Source organism: Haliotis asinina, chromosome 16, assembly GCF_037392515.1.
Source record: "Haliotis asinina isolate JCU_RB_2024 chromosome 16, JCU_Hal_asi_v2, whole genome shotgun sequence".
NCBI classification, from domain to species: domain Eukaryota; kingdom Metazoa; phylum Mollusca; class Gastropoda; order Lepetellida; family Haliotidae; genus Haliotis; species Haliotis asinina.
Window position 1 is genome coordinate 40,973,387 of NC_090295.1, and position 15,685 is coordinate 40,989,071.

Consider the following 15,685-nt stretch of genomic DNA (forward strand, 5'->3'; position numbering starts at 1 on the left):
CCATGGTTGTAGTGCGTGTCTGCCAACAAGAACACGGCAGGGGTCATCGTTAACCTGCCACCTGTCACGTCTCTAATTTCACCATTCTTTTCCAGCTAACACTATCTCCTATACAAAGTTGGTACGCACGTGCCTAACAGTTATCAGTAATTGTAAACCTTCCATACCAGCTGTTGAGTTCCAAGTAAAAGGGATTTCGAGAGGGGGTATTGACCTCTGTAGTAGCTGAATGACCGCAAAGAGACGAAGGGCCCCTTGATACTGGGATGAGGATCCCTGAAGAACCCTTGGCGATTTTACCCGAGGAGCTGCATGGCCCTTGATCATTGTCCGCCACACACATAGACCCAGTCAAGTGACGCTTTTACAGTGTCTCTGAATCTATTAATTTTGATGAGTCATTGAACACTAATACTAGCTAGTGATGTGTGAGTGAGTGTAGAGTTCATTGCCCTGTTGGGCGATCAGAAGTGGTGCCAGTTTGTTGCAGACGACCTCGCAAATCATATACAGTACGGCGGCTGCATTCCATTGTTCTTGCGACGTCAACAACAGATCTTCCTGCTTGCAATATGCCAACGACACGTTCACGTTGCACATTTGACAATCATGGCATTTAAAATATCGTTAGAACTGTGGTTTAAAAGTGTTTTTTCAATTCTTGAGGCCAGTGCAAACACGTGCAATTGAAGAAAACTCCAATGTGAAGATCACGTGATTGACTGCACATGCATACCGTGATTTGGCACTAACGTCATTTGCACGACGAATAGGTTTTGCGAACGTTTTTTCTGGAGTTGAAAGATAGGGATCCCATTTCGGATACATAGATGTATCATCAGAGAAAAAAATATTCATTATTTTTAAAAATTACATTTTGTGCAGTTTCTTTTTTGACTCAGTATATTTGTGAAATCAAAATAGCAAGTTAGAATCTTTGCGAGACCAAATCATATGGATATGAACCAAACCTCAGGATAGACTTGGTTTACACAGCTTTAAGAACATTCCAGCAATAGAACGATGGGAACACACCATACGTGATTACTGCACTCATATGTGGAATCAAACCCGGCCATCCCACGACCACACTACTATCACGTAGAAATACAACACTGAATCGTGAAGTTTTCGGGAAGGTGTCAACAAAACGCTCAATTCATTTCGCGACGTTTGCTTTTTGTTTTTCAAATACCGATAAATGTTATTTATTAATATGCCAAGATAATAAAAAGCACCATCGTCTTTCAGTCCAACACCTGAGTATTCAGTCTGAAAGGCACCATTTTGGGATGTATGCCACTCCTGTTCCTAATATGGAGATCACATGACCTGCACGGGTGTTGGTAGCGGGAAAGAGGCTGTGACGTTTGGGACGGCGTGAGTGGAAACACGTTACTTCATGTGTACGACGAGGCAATGAATCATCCTGTCTCCACCAATAAGAGGCTATTTGTATATTCACTTGTATAATTCCGCCAAGAAAACCTATAAATACAAAGCCTGTCAACCCTGTGGTCATTAAAGGGGTGAGACTTTCTGGTTTCAGGCGTTGGTTTGACAAGACCATCCTAAATCTGTTACTGATTTCTGAGTTTCGAAACAGAAAACTGCTTTTCCAAATTTAAAAAGTACTGAGAATTATCCATTATTACAAAGATGCATCAACGACTTCTCATCCAGATTTCAGCCCTTTTACTTGTTGCCTTGGCTGTGCATGCTTTGCCTGGTAAGTCGTTTTAAATCGCCTATAGCTGTAGTATTGCACCTGGTAAATCTGCCACGGAATATGGTGTGTAGTCTTGTGCAGTGAGTAAGAATGTAATGCCTGTTGATTTGATCGAAGTGTTATTATTAGTGCATTGTTTGGACAACATTACAGTTAGGATAACATGGATGTCAGGTTGATAACACATGGATAACACAAGACATGTTCAACATTGCGGTGGTTGGGTACATCGTGACAGGTTTCAGATTTCAGTGCATGGATACCATGTGACATGTTTAAGATTTCCATGTTTGGATGTCATGTGAAAGGTTTAAATGTTCAACGGCTGAGTACCAAGTGACAGGTTTCAATTCTGGATGCAGGGAAAGTAGCTGACATGTTTAAGATGTCAGTGGGTGGTAACAGGTGATAGGCTTAAGAACTGACTGATGACAGGTTAAAGATCTGAATCGAATGATGACATGTGACAGACTATAGGTCTGAGTTGACTGATAATACGTGGTAGGTTAGAGATTTGAATGGACTGATAACACGTGGCAGGTTAGAGATCTGAATGGACTGATAACACGTGACAGGTTAAAGATCTGAATGGACTGATAACACGTGACAGGTTAAAGATCTGAATGGACTGATAACACGTGGCCAGGTTAGAGATCTGAATGGACAGATAACACGTGACAGGTTAAAGATCTGAATGGACTGATAACACTTGGCAGGTTAGCGATCTAAATGGAGTGATAACACGTGACATTTAGACATCTAAATGGGGTGATGACACATGGCAGATTAGAGACCTGAAAGGAGTGATAACAATGACAGGTTCCAGATTCTGAGTGGAGTGAAAACACTTGACAGGTTAGAGATCTTAATGAAGTGATAACCCATGGCAGATTAGAGATCTAAATTGAGTGATAACACATGGCAGATTAGAGATCTGAAAGGAGTGATAACAATGACAGGTTCCAGATTCTGAGTGAAGTGATAACACGTGACAGGTTAGAGATCTTAATGAAGTGATAACACATGGCAGGCGTAAGGTCACAGAGAACTGATAACGAGTGACAGGTTTCAGATAGCCATGAAAGATATTTCAACGTTAAGGACTTTTTATGGCAGGCTTTTGGTCCCGAGAAATGTACGTCTTGGAGAAAAGGTTGAGATCTTATGAAACCAGTATGCCATAGAGGCATGATACTCGGTTCCCCAGGATATCCGTGTTTGCCAAGCAGTCGTTGAGGCGTATGTACAGTAGAGCCGTACTGACGTCAACATGTTACGTGTTCTATTCGGTTTGAATACCTAACTATCATGTCTTGTTTTTGTGAGGTGCTAATTTTTGCGCGAATGACGAATTTCATCAAAGATCTATTCAACGAAGTATACGTATGTGTTAATATAAACAAATTTAGGCGATCTCTATCAAGATTCTGATGTTCATCCCACGGTTTGTTAATTGAAAGTGGCAAGTAAAAAAATTGTTAAAAAAAAAAATAGAATATGTACACTTTGTAATTTAAGGGAAATTGAAGATTAATATCATTTTCTCCTGATCTGTCCATCATATAACTCAATACGTTGTAAATACAAATAAAAAAGTATTAATATATCCATCCAAGCATCATAAAAATCTCTACTTTTATAAGCCGTAACAGTCAAAATATATTGTAAAATTTTACCATGTTCATTCACTGTGCAATGTTGTATACAAATGTATACAATGTTGTAAAACAAAAGTTTCATCTTTGTAATGTAAATATATTTATTTATGTAATTCATCATTATGATTATGTATCATGCTAGGGGCCTGTGTCCTCTTCAGTACGAAATAAAGGTTGATTGATTGACAATTTAAATACTATCCGACATTGCAGAATCGTAAAATGATCCAGGCTGTTAGCCGAGAGTTTAATCGCTTCTATTTGCTTTCTGCATCAAAGTCTCATCTTGAAATACATGAAATGGCTAAGTTGAATAGAAAAGGCTTGGTGTTGGGATTCGCCTTACCTTACTGTCAGCATGTAAGCACATATTTCATTCGCAAAGACGTGATGGACACGTCTTCATTCATTACGTTTTAGATGAGTGAGTGAGTGAGTGAATTTGGTTTTACGCCGCACTCAGCAATATTCCACCTATATGGCGCCGGTCAGTAAACAATCGGGTCTGGACCAGACAATCCATTTATCAACAACATGAGTATCGATCTGCGCAAATGGGAACCGGTGACATGTGTCAACCAAGTCAGCGAGCCTGACCACCCAGTCCCGTTACTCACGTCTTACGACAAGCAAGCCTTTTATGGCAAACATGGGTTGCTGAAGGCCTATTCTACCCCGAGACCTTCACGGGTCACGTTTTAGATGAAATATTGAGCTAAAGGTTATCGTATGTTGTAACTATTTTTTTTTCCAGCAAGTGTTCCTAACACCACTGAGTCTGAGCCAGCAAATACCACCCTTGGTGATATCGAGCAGTACCGTAAGTACCAGTCTTAAGTGCTTCTGTCCTCAGTGCAGTGTTGTGTACCTTACAGTAAGGATCAGCCAGTATGTCACCAGTGGTTTAATGTGCTTCTGTGCTCATTGCAGTGTTGTGTACCTTATATGCACTGCTGTGTGCCTGTAAGCATCAGCCCGTAATCTCACCGGGTGGCTTGATACGCCCCTCTTGTCAATGCATTACCGTGTATCTTACCCTAAGGATCATTCAGAAGTATACCTAGGGCTAATGTGCGACTGTTAGCAACTTTTCATTTCATGCATATGTAAAATTGTATTTTGATATTTTGAACGATCGCAACCAGTGGAGCGTACGGTAGAAACGTCAGACAGATACCGTCTCGTTATTCGATGATACGGTAATCACATTGCAGCACATCTCCCAGGAAATATCGTTTCTTCCTACCAAAACGATAGCATCTATGCAAGAATAATGATAACTACCTATGTGTTAAATGCTGTTTCTCGCCACCAGATAATCAGAAGAAGTCATGTTCACACCACAGCGAGTGTAGTTGCATAGGCGGCATCCCCATTTGCCACAACGGCTTCTGCAACTGCGTCATCGCCATCCCCTTTTGCCTTACACACAACGACTGTGCCGTTCGTTGTCAACACGACATCGGCGTGTGCCTTGGCAACGGCTGCAAGTGTTACAAGCTCGTCGAGGTGAGTTCCCACACAAGCACCTGTTGTAAGGTCACAGGGTACGTGGTCGCAGGTAAAGCGTAGAGACTGCTGAAGCTTGACTGTCATTGGGTATTGTATTGTAACGTACATCATAGTTCAAAGGCTGCTTTAGGTCATATTCCTAATCTTATTTATGCTACCCGTCAAAAGACTCGCTAGCATAAATGTCACTTACTTTAGGCAACCGTTCTAAACTAGATTTTGCAAAATATTACATTCTGTTTAAATGTACTTTTTACACGCAAACTGATGCATTGTTAAACAAATTCGCAACGTTGAAAATATTATTTGCACGCGTTCAATAGAAAATAAAGCTCGGTGAAAATTGACGAATTCTTAACAAAACCTTACACCAAAACATAGTTGTTCAGATGCACAATAACCGCAACATGACATATATTGAATGTTTTAAGGGAGTCTTTTGAGTGAGTGAGTATAGTTTAACGCCGCTTTCAGCAATACTCCAGCAATATCACGGCGGGCAATCATAAGAAATGGACTTCATTCATTGTGCCCATGTGGCGAATAGATCCCGGGTTTTCGGCGTGACGAGCCAATACTTAACCACGCGGCTACCCGGCCGCCCATTAAGTCAGTGAGTTTTGTTTTACGCCGCACTCAGCAAAATTCCACCTATATGGAGGCGGTCTGTAAATAATCGAGTCTCAGACAATCCAGTGACCAACAGCATAAACATCGATCTGCGCAGTTGGGAACCGATGACACGTGTCAACCAAGTCCGTGAGTCCGACACCCGATCCCGTTAGTCGCCTCTAACGACAAGCTGAGTCGCCTTTTATAGCAAGCATGGGTTGCAGAAGACCTATTCTAACCGGGGCCTTCACGGGTCCCACCGCCCCATTCACTTTCGACGGGTGGTATATATGTGTGAGGCGTTACTCCCACGCCACGTTGACAGCTGTGATGTAATTAAATACTTATCAAATCGATGTTGAATCCAAGTGTGTAATATATTCTGGTAAAATTCCATTGCTCTTCAAGCGCATGAAACCAGTGTTATTAAGTCTCATTGATGGACGAATACAGATTTGATTCCCCAGATACTGTGAAAGAAGCCCATTGATCGAACCCAAAGCAACCTCATTCCCACTCTTGTCTATATGCTGCCATTTTCAGGACAGGAAAATGAGTGAAAGCCTATACCCTATGTCATACGATGAGGATCTGAAGTGACGACCACTACGAGGGGAAAAGGCCGTGTTATCTTGACACCGGAAGTCGTAGCCATATGGCGGTTTTTACGAACCTGGCTTCTAGTCTGTGTGCAGCAAGTAAAGACATCCTGAAGTCCGTCGTGTTGGTTGGATGTGATATTGATATATATCATGAACTGGAATATATGTCCATGGCGTAGTCCTGGTGTTTGACGTCGAGGACAAGTACCTTGTATTAAAAAAAACTAAGGTTTATCACCACGTTCTGCACTTTAATATTCAGAAATGCTGGGCTAGGACGGGTCCGAAATCTCTACCCAAATACACCACCTCCTATTAGCCTACCCTACCCAGATACCCGTTATGCTAATTCCTGACATCAAATTCGCAAGAAATAGCAATGTACTCTTCAGCCCGGAGACTAAACTGTTTATATTTTCAATGCCTTAAATGCCTTAATTCAAAACAAGTGACTGTAAATTACGTCTAAATCCTCAAAGACAATACAACCTTTCAATCATGATAGAATAATATGTTACATTGTTTAATCTATTAGTCAAATAGTAATAACGGGTCCGGGTATTGAGACAGATACCCGGGTGCAACTGACGGGTATCCGGGTTACCGTCCCAGCTTTAGCAGCATGGCGTAATGGGTAATAGATATAAGCAACATGGCAATAATATGTTCATTGTTAGTTGCTGTTTGTCCATTGTCAATAGTACAAAATGTAAAATAGTAAAAACAAAATGGATTAGTGCCATATCCTGTTATAACATTAGACATATCAATGTTTGGTCAAAAAGTGGTAAATGTCATGATATATATCAGTGACAAAAGTCATCAAACTGAAACAACCATAACCAGATCATATGTAAGCGTGACGAAACTTACGGCCTGTTTCAGAGGCATTTTCGAAGTTGTAAGCCATAGGAATGACAAGTCTTTATGGATGATCAGTTTCTTTATTGTACAACAATATAGGTATTTATACAGTTTTCAAGAATGAATGGAAAACGGTATAAATATCTATACCGAAACGTCGCAGTTGTACAATAAATATATTGACCATCCATAAACACTTGTCATTCCTGTAACTTGGCAATGAAATAGCTTCTATTTATGAGGCAACATATAAGGATAACAAACTTGGGACTAAGGTATGAAGTTGGATTGTTTAGTTTTTACACCCTTTAAGTACAAACTATGAACAAGAGCGTTAAGAAGCCCAAAGCCGGGCTACCTGGACGTCAAGCCGGAATGTTGAGACACTTGCAATATACAAATGCTAATATAAAAAATATCGCTGTACTAAAAAAAAGCACTCTTGATTAAAAAAAAAGTGTAGACTCCACGCTCGTGTAAGTCTCACGCACGGTGGATCAATAATACTGGATGGCTACATCTAGCGTTGTCATCATTCGTTCGCAATATAATAAAACTGTCAGTTGTATTTCTTACCTGGAAACATATGATAATTCACTGGCATATATGGCCCGTTTTGCTCAAAAGCGGACCGATGAATTGCAACTCGAAAAACTGTATCTCGAAAACTAATAAACATAACACGCTCAATGAAACGCTGATATGTTTCGGGCTAGATTGCAATCCAATGCCGCTTTTGAACCAAAACCGACTATAGAAGGCTAAACATCTACACAGTCAAGGAAGAGGCAGGCTGCGATAGTGTGCCAGTCACATATCAGTAGATTGTTGTCTTCTAAACTTAGACAGGTCAGTCACTGTATTGTTAATACTGAATGATTTACAAGGAAATACTCCCGGGATTCTGCCGATAATTCGCCTCACACATACTGGACAAAATTATTTAGGGATATTGGCACTTTTATGGTTGATATGTCATCAGATTTTCAATGAATAAAAAGATCATTATTCATAATTTCAAAATTTACACATATCCCTAACTATTTTTGTCCAGTATATATCAAGAAACTACTACAGATGACAACGTCCACAGATATGTATTAATCATGTACAGGTTAATAAATTGTCGAGGACTGGGAAGAAAGCAACCCTAACTGACTTCATATTTTGTTCAACATGCCGTGGAAGGAGTAAACTGTTATCACATTAGTAGAGGTGGGCAAACCATTATTAATGATTATTATTAATAACATATTCAGAAAGTATAAAAACATATCAAAGAGTATTATCCGCAAAAGGTGTATTTCAAAACCCTCAAGTGTACCCACCCTCGTCTTGGCTTGGATTACAAGCACCCTATGCGTGGTTACAATATTCACCCGTCCAACCGGGCAGACACCTACACACATAATAGTCATACTTCTTCAGTCTGGGGTACTTGTCCCCAAACACCGTCGACCTCTTGTCCCTTGTGTCCCCATACTCCTCACTGGGCCTCACACAGGCCTCCTTCTGGTACAGACGGAGGAAGTTCTGTGTGGTGGCCTCGAAGTCCTTCCTGATACAGCGGCCGTGGTTGTTGCACAGCTCGTTGGCACATGCCTGTGTGAAGTCGGTGAGGTTCTTGACGAAGGGACCTAGGACTTTGTTGATATCATTCTGCATCTTGTGGCATTCATCACTGGAGTGGAAGAAACCTGAACTTCCCCAGATGACCACCCCAGAAGCCCCCATAGCGGCAGGTTCCTCGATGGCGACCTTGAGATCTTCCTGGAAGTAGAGAGTGAGTGAATATAACGCCACAGTCAGCGATTGAAGCCCATCGGGCGACACTGGACCAGAAAAACAGCAATAACTTTATTCGTGCTACAAATAGTTAATTACTCCCAACAATCGCTTTTGTATTTGTCCAGTCCACAACAGCCCTGTAACAGGGGGCAGTCACTTGAATGCGAATGCTTTGAACATTATTGCAGCTTGTGCAGCTTGACCTGATCAAGTGAATACTAATGCATTGCGGGACCGTGTCGCAGTTGGTTGGGTCTATTACTGTGAAAGGGCGCACCTTTGTCAGTTGATTGTTAACATGCCCGAACAGCCGAGGTAAGACTGTTGTTTGACACCTTAGTGTCAGCAATGTCCTAAATTTCTTTAAGAATGAAGGTACAGATGGTTTCATATTTCCCATGCATGCATGCTTCGCACGCAAGTCAAAACATTCTTTTGCAGAAACGTTTCCTGTTGACTGGGTTCCGTCCTGTTGCGTAATTTGCGGTAACCGGTCCAAAATGGTTATGACGAATTCATTTAACTGGACACATTAATATTTGTCAGTATGATTTGATTCTTCGAAGCACTTGCATTTTGCAGTACTATGCTCCTTCTAATCCTGGCAAACACGTCGTACAACGTGCTCTGTCGTACGGCAAGCTCTGTCAAACGGAAATCTGGAAACGGTGGAAACGAGGCTCTACCGCCAGAAAGGTTTGGCGGTCTGTTACGGAGGTTATACTATATCAGTCTCAGAACTCCACTGAAAAAGCGCACAAACATATAACAGGTGTAACCAGTGAGCCAGATACATTGTGAATCATTTTACGACCTCATCAAACAGCAGAAGTGTGTGGTTTCTTAGGTAAGGCATGCTGCTTAAACCTCGACATAAAATGCCGAAATACGGTTTTATTAAAGTTTAATATTAAAATTCATTTGTAAATACCATTTTCAAATGACCCAAGGAATTGGAATCCAGTGTAATCATAGGTCTTTGTGGTGTCAATTTTTACTTTCACACGAGAAGCTTCGGATCGACTGAAAAGTAGGTCATTGTCTAAACAGGTTAATGAGACTCACTTTATGGCTGAAAGCAACATTTATAACATTCTCTGCTCCCTTAGTTACTGAAGGTAACTTGACCTGCCATTTTTGCCATTTGACCTCCGGGGTCATGTATAACGTAGAGTAGCTCAGGTCAAGCTGTACAAGCTGTGCTGTTTGAAGATGAGAAGCATTTCCGGGTAGAATAAAGATCCAAGTTATGCATCCTACCCGTGGTCACCACGAAACCAACGGGAACGGCCATAATACAGATACCAAGAAACATAAACAGGTGAACAGGGATTCCAAACCCTGATAATAGGGCAAACCTAAGGCTAACTGTGTATTGAGAATCTTTCCACCTTGGGGACAGGGCTGTTCGAGTGTTTCCTCTCGGGGGCAGGTGGAGTGAGACAGCCGACAAAAAAAAATTATTTTTTTTAAAATAAAAATAGAAAAAAATAAATAAAACAAATATGTCGATGTCGTGTAAAATAATCTAGTCTGAACCTCATAAAGCAGTTGATGATATGAAACATGTCGTGTAAATACGATATCACCCATTCAACTTGCCCAGTGAAAAATGTGATTAAAGTCCCGACAGTGTATTTTCAATATTTTAGGGGCAGATATTATTTACTAAAAAAAACCGACATTAACTGACCGCCTGGAAAAAATCTGTTCCGTTGTCTTGACTCAGAGTGTACGGCATGATTGGAGTGTTGAGCCCGGACCATTTCGCCTGAACTCGGAGCGTCTCGTTCACCGTCTGTCTGATGTACAAGTAGCGGCTGTGTATTGGTGTATTCCGACTGGTGTAAATCCTGGGGTACAGGCCTGTGCTAGTAGAGAACAGCCACCCCATGCTACAAGAAAAAGGTATCCATGTACTGTGTGTACGTCTCATGGTGATTAAGAACAAATATAGTGTATTCACAATGTATTATTTCCTTCACATGCGTGCAGCTCTTACGAAAACAGAAAAAAAACATTTCCTCAGCGTACACAAACCCGCTCCAAATTACCTACGTATGATAGTATAACGAATTTCTATGAAATACTCTACAGACGAACAAGTCGAAAGTTCATCAAGTGTCTCCATGGAAACATTCGAGACCGTAGTTTCACATTGTATGATTGGAATGTGACGACTGTGAAAATGACCGTCCTGGCACATTACATCACATCTTCATCAAAACTTGTTTGAATAAATTTACAATTAGTGCTGGCATCGCATTGTTACGTTATTCTCAAATACTTTATCACATAACCTCACCTACAAGTGTTGTCCTCGGAATAACATGTTTCACCTGAAAAAATATCTATGTACAGTCTACCGTTTTCTTTTGACATCTCGTTCAAGCAAACATTGCTCGACAGTCCTTCATACCCACCCAGTGCACGTGTTGTTAATGCAACAAATGTTTTGGAGTGAGCGAGTGAGTTTAGTTTTACGCCACACCCAGCAATATTCCAGCTATATGGCGGCGGTCTGTAAATTATCGAGTTTGGACCAGACAATCCAGTGATCAACAACATGAGCATCAATCTGCGCAAATGGGAACAGATGACATGTGTCAAGTCAGCGAGCCTGACCACCCGATCCCGTTAGTCGCCTCTTACGACAATTTAAGCATCGTCACCTTTTGTGGCAATCATGGGTTGCTACAAATGTTTTGGAATGGCCATCGTGTATAAGACTAACTCTGCCTCTTTACTTATGTGGTTCACTGCATGGAATCATCGGCATTCATTTTGTGCATGTAATTATTGTGCACATTTCCTTGAACTTTTACGCATTCATTTTAGAGACCGGTTTTTGAAACAAAAAACATCCATCAAGGATAATGCAGTTATATTTTATCTTACCTTATCTTCAAGCCAGTCCAACGACCGTATTCAGAAGAAGCATTGGACTGGATGTTGAAGTCAGGCTGATGAGTGGGAGACTATGCTGACTAATGATGAGAGTGATGTAAATGATGAAAACAAACCTAAAGTGGCCATTGAGTCCAGGGCATATGGTAAAAATAATACCGAGATATGACACACTGGCACTGGTCTTTGATGATGTTACTATGGCAACTTACTATTTGTCATTCGTAGTCGAAGTCCCGGGTACTGGACACTCATTGGTTGTTGACGGCCCCCAGCATCGCGGGTAACCATAGAAACCCCAGTAGGCTTTCGGACGGAGTTGTCGGCCCAGCTTAAGAGATCCTTGCATGAAGATCCTGTAAAGGATACGGAGGTGTTTCAACTGAAGACATATTGGTCGCAGTTTAGATGTGTTTCTTTGTCATTTTATTACAAATAGGAAACCGTCGATAACCGGATACTGTACATAGTTTGACAGATTCGAACAAGAGAGCAGACAGGCAGTGGTCGTCCCGATATGGCTGAAATAGAAACGATGTGACGTTAAATTTAATTTTAATTTACTCACTCGAAAAAGAATCGCATTACTTCGGCTTTGACCTTTGGGTGACTTTAATATATCCCAACATATAATTATATACACGGGAAATATTATTTTAATTAAAACACACATTGCCTTCCCTTTGACCAATACAAAGCTGTTTCCAGTGAGCCAAAACGTCACCGACACTTACCTGGCGGCTATGTCGAACTGTCGTGTAGCCTCCTCCATGATTTGTGTGGTGTTTGTCCAGGTGGGGTGTTGTTTCTTGACCAGCTCGACTGACTTTGTCTGGTAAATTTTCAGACTGTCAAAATTCAGCGGTAGATGTGGTCTCCAGGCTTCGAAGTCGATCACAGCCAACCCGGAATAGTCCGGGTCGGGGATGTCCTGGTTCGTCACAGCCTCAGCCTTTCGGAAGTGTTCGGTTAGGTTTCCTTCCTGAAAGAAACGTCATGAGTAAGTTGAGTTTTACGTCACACACAGCAATATTCCAGCTATATGTCGCGTCTGGTCCAGACAATCCAGTCATCAACAGCATGAGCATCGATCTGCACAACTGGGAACCGATGACGTGTCAACCAAGTCAGCGAACCTGACCACCCCGATCCCGTTTGTCGCCTCATACGACAAGCATTGTCGCCAGTTCTACCCCGGACCTTCAGGGGTATTAACAGTGAGTGACAATCCAGTGATCAACAGCATAAACATCGATCTGAACGACGTGCTATCTGTGAAATGGTCGCCTGGTGAGTCGAAAATCCGGGAGCAGTTCTCCACGCCCATATCATTTCTTCTGCTCTCTCCGCCTTGACACAGATCGGATATTGCTAAAAGCGGCATAAAACAATATCCATTGACTACAGTCCGCAGTCATACATACAGCGTGGAATAACAAACGCTGTGAACAAGAAGACAAGAAGATAAGCTCTCATAAAATCTCTTTAGGTGACCCATTATATTTTTTATACGAAAGTCTATTTATAGTTTACTCGCCTGTGGGATTCCTCCGTTTGAGGGTGCGTTGCCCCTGTAAAATGGCCAGTCTCCAAATCCATAAAATATAACCATATTCTCTCCCATGAATTGATCATTCTTGTTCGTTACGATTCGATAAGTTGTCAAGTTCAGGTTAATCCCGTGTGCTTCGCATCCCCCGGAAGGGACATTCCAAACGACGAAAAAAGGTAGATTAGGTAGTGTGTATGGTGCCGTGCATCCTTTGGCAGCATCCTTGGAACTTCTCGCGAGAGTTGGGGGCAATGTCAGACATACAAGGACAGCTACAACGTAGAGTAACATCACGCTCATCTGGTTACCGCCTGTCGCGGCTCACAACTTCCTCCTTCCTGCACAGATCATGTGACTGCCTGAGTCACGTGACCGTGACCGTTGTTTACAAACAAGAACTTGTAACGTGAAACTATCCACTGACAAGTGGTGAATTTCTTTACTGACACTGACACGAGGAGTGTCGTGTGATGTGTTTGTAGCACCGTATATTCACGATCATATACCGAGGGAGTGAGTTTAGTTTTGCGCCGCACTCAGCAATATCCCAGATCTACTGCGGGAGTCTGTAAAGAATCGACTCTGGACCAGACAATCCAGTGATGAGCAGCATGGGCGTTGATTTCATGATGTCTGCGTAACACCACGGTATAGGAAATGACCAGTTAATAATTATTCAATGATGTCAACACTAGATAACACTTTCACATCACCTAAAAGTAAACTAAAAAACTGTCCAAGATGTCAAAAAGAAAAAATATACTGTGCATTTATTGATTTTACTAAAGACGTGTATTCACAAATGAATTCACGTCTTTGATTTCACTAAGCTTTTGATAACGTTAGGAATGCGTGAGTCTAAGTTTACGTCGCACTCAGCAGTATTTCCGCAATTTGGCGGCGGTCTGTGAATTATCGAGTTTGGACCAGACGATCTAGTGAACAACAGCATGAGCATCGATCTGCGTAACTGGGAACCGATGACGTCTCAACCAAGTCAGCGAGCCTGACCGTCCGATCCCGTTAGTCGCCTCTTAGGACAGTTTAAGCATAGTCACCTTTTATGCCAAGTATGGGTTAAATTGCTGAAGGCCTATTCTACACCGGGTAGACCTTAACTGGTCTTAACAACGTTTGGAGTACAGGTATAAGTGAAAAAAAAATAGACGTATAATACAGATGGATTCCTCCAGTTTAGTTTAAAACATGTGCAACAACATCAAATCATGTGTTGTGGTTCATAACCAAACTTTTAATTGTTTTAGACTAAGTTATTCCGGACTTCGGCAAGGGGAAAACTTACTCTTTTCATTATTTTATTTCTCAGTGATCTAGACTTATACTAGGAGCCTGTGTTGCTAAGGTAATAATGCTAGCTGTGCAGATGATAACTATGTATCCATGCGTATCAAGATGTTTATTTTAATTATACGCCAATGCGATCCGCCTGTATGGACAATGCGAGAATCAAAAACACTGTATTCGTAGTCAGTATTTATCTAATGAAAAGAAACTGTAAAAACTGTAAAAATGTTTTGCATATACTAACTATAACAGCTTTACCAGTTCACGTTGACCGTTGACGCACCTGATATCTTGCACCTCCTTCACTGCAACTTTCGCTGTGAAGGACATGAGAGCTGCGCATGCGTACTGACAACTCTCGGTGTTCAAACTGACAACTTATAATTATAACTGTCAAAGCAATAATGAAAATACTAAAATTGACAAACTTACAACGTTTTATTTACAGTGCAAGAGATAGTGTGAAATGTTTGCAAGATTCGTTGGATGGATAATTATAAAGACGACTGTGACTGTTAGCAGCTTACAATAAACACATTAAAAACTAAAATGGAGTACTTTTTAGTCAGGGGTTCTTGTCAAATCCTTCCGATTAATTTTCTTAAAAACAGCAGACTAAATTTTGCGATTATAATTTATTTTCAAATTCTAAGAAAGCAATGTTTTCGCTCTTAAAGAATCATTGGAAAGTAATCTAGCTCTAGATACTCTTCTTGGACGACTCAGTGTTTTCTTTTCACCCATCGACATGTTGGGGCACGAAGAATATTAATAATGTTGGAAAGGTTCACTTAACTTTGTTAATCTGACAGCTGGGTGCCATAGTATGGAATCCGAGATGGGACATTGTCGCGTTGCCATATTGTCGCGTTGTCGCCCTCTCAAAAACAAGCAAAATGAGGCAAACATTTACCAAAGCACGACAATGCGACAATGAGACACCGCGACATATCGCCCATTTGTCGCGTTGTCGCGATGTCGAGTGTCGCGTTTCGAATAACATTTTCTCTGTTCCTCCAAAGTGCGACATAGCGACACTACGTCGCGTTGTCGCCCTGTCTAAGATGTCTAAAGAAAAAAACTAAACATTTACTAAAACACGACATGCGACAATGCGACATACTGAAATGTCGCATTGTCGCGTTGTCGCTCCTTT

The 15,685-nt window shown here is 41.4% G+C and overlaps 2 protein-coding genes across 2 annotated transcripts; one reads left to right on the forward strand and one right to left on the reverse strand.

The window, feature by feature from the left end:
* Positions 1-1,659: 1,659 nt before the first annotated feature.
* Positions 1,660-6,119, forward strand: LOC137267895 (uncharacterized). The gene is made up of 4 exons (XM_067802339.1): positions 1,660-1,729; positions 4,142-4,207; positions 4,703-4,896; positions 6,055-6,119. Exons 1-4 carry the CDS (start codon positions 1,660-1,662, stop codon positions 6,109-6,111), a joined length of 387 nt encoding a protein of 128 aa, XP_067658440.1. The 3' UTR covers positions 6,112-6,119.
* Positions 6,120-6,343: 224 nt separating this feature from the next.
* On the reverse strand, positions 6,344-13,601 carry LOC137267884 (hyaluronidase B-like). The gene is made up of 5 exons (XM_067802328.1): positions 13,210-13,601; positions 12,407-12,654; positions 11,885-12,028; positions 10,459-10,660; positions 6,344-8,747 (listed from the first exon to the last, which is right to left on the reverse strand). Exons 1-5 carry the CDS (start codon positions 13,522-13,524, stop codon positions 8,334-8,336), a joined length of 1,323 nt encoding a protein of 440 aa, XP_067658429.1. The 5' UTR covers positions 13,525-13,601; the 3' UTR covers positions 6,344-8,333.
* Between the last annotated feature and the right edge of the window lie 2,084 nt (positions 13,602-15,685).

What these genes read in the sequence shown, in the direction of transcription:
- LOC137267895 (XM_067802339.1), top strand. Translation starts at nt 1,660, where the DNA reads ATGCATCAACGACTTCTCATCCAGATTTCAGCCCTTTTACTTGTTGCC. An exon ending in GGCTGTGCATGCTTTGCCTG is followed by an intron (nt 1,730 to 4,141) that starts GTAAGTCGTTTT and finishes TTTTTTTTCCAG; the next exon opens with CAAGTGTTCCTAACACCACT. An exon ending in TGGTGATATCGAGCAGTACC is followed by an intron (nt 4,208 to 4,702) that starts GTAAGTACCAGT and finishes TCTCGCCACCAG; the next exon opens with ATAATCAGAAGAAGTCATGT.
- LOC137267884 (XM_067802328.1), bottom strand. Translation starts at nt 13,524, where the DNA reads ATGAGCGTGATGTTACTCTACGTTGTAGCTGTCCTTGTATGTCTGACA. An exon ending in CAAACGGAGGAATCCCACAG is followed by an intron (nt 12,655 to 13,209) that starts GCGAGTAAACTA and finishes CGTTTCTTTCAG; the next exon opens with GAAGGAAACCTAACCGAACA. An exon ending in TCGACTACGAATGACAAATA is followed by an intron (nt 10,661 to 11,884) that starts GTAAGTTGCCAT and finishes TTTTTCTTGTAG; the next exon opens with CATGGGGTGGCTGTTCTCTA.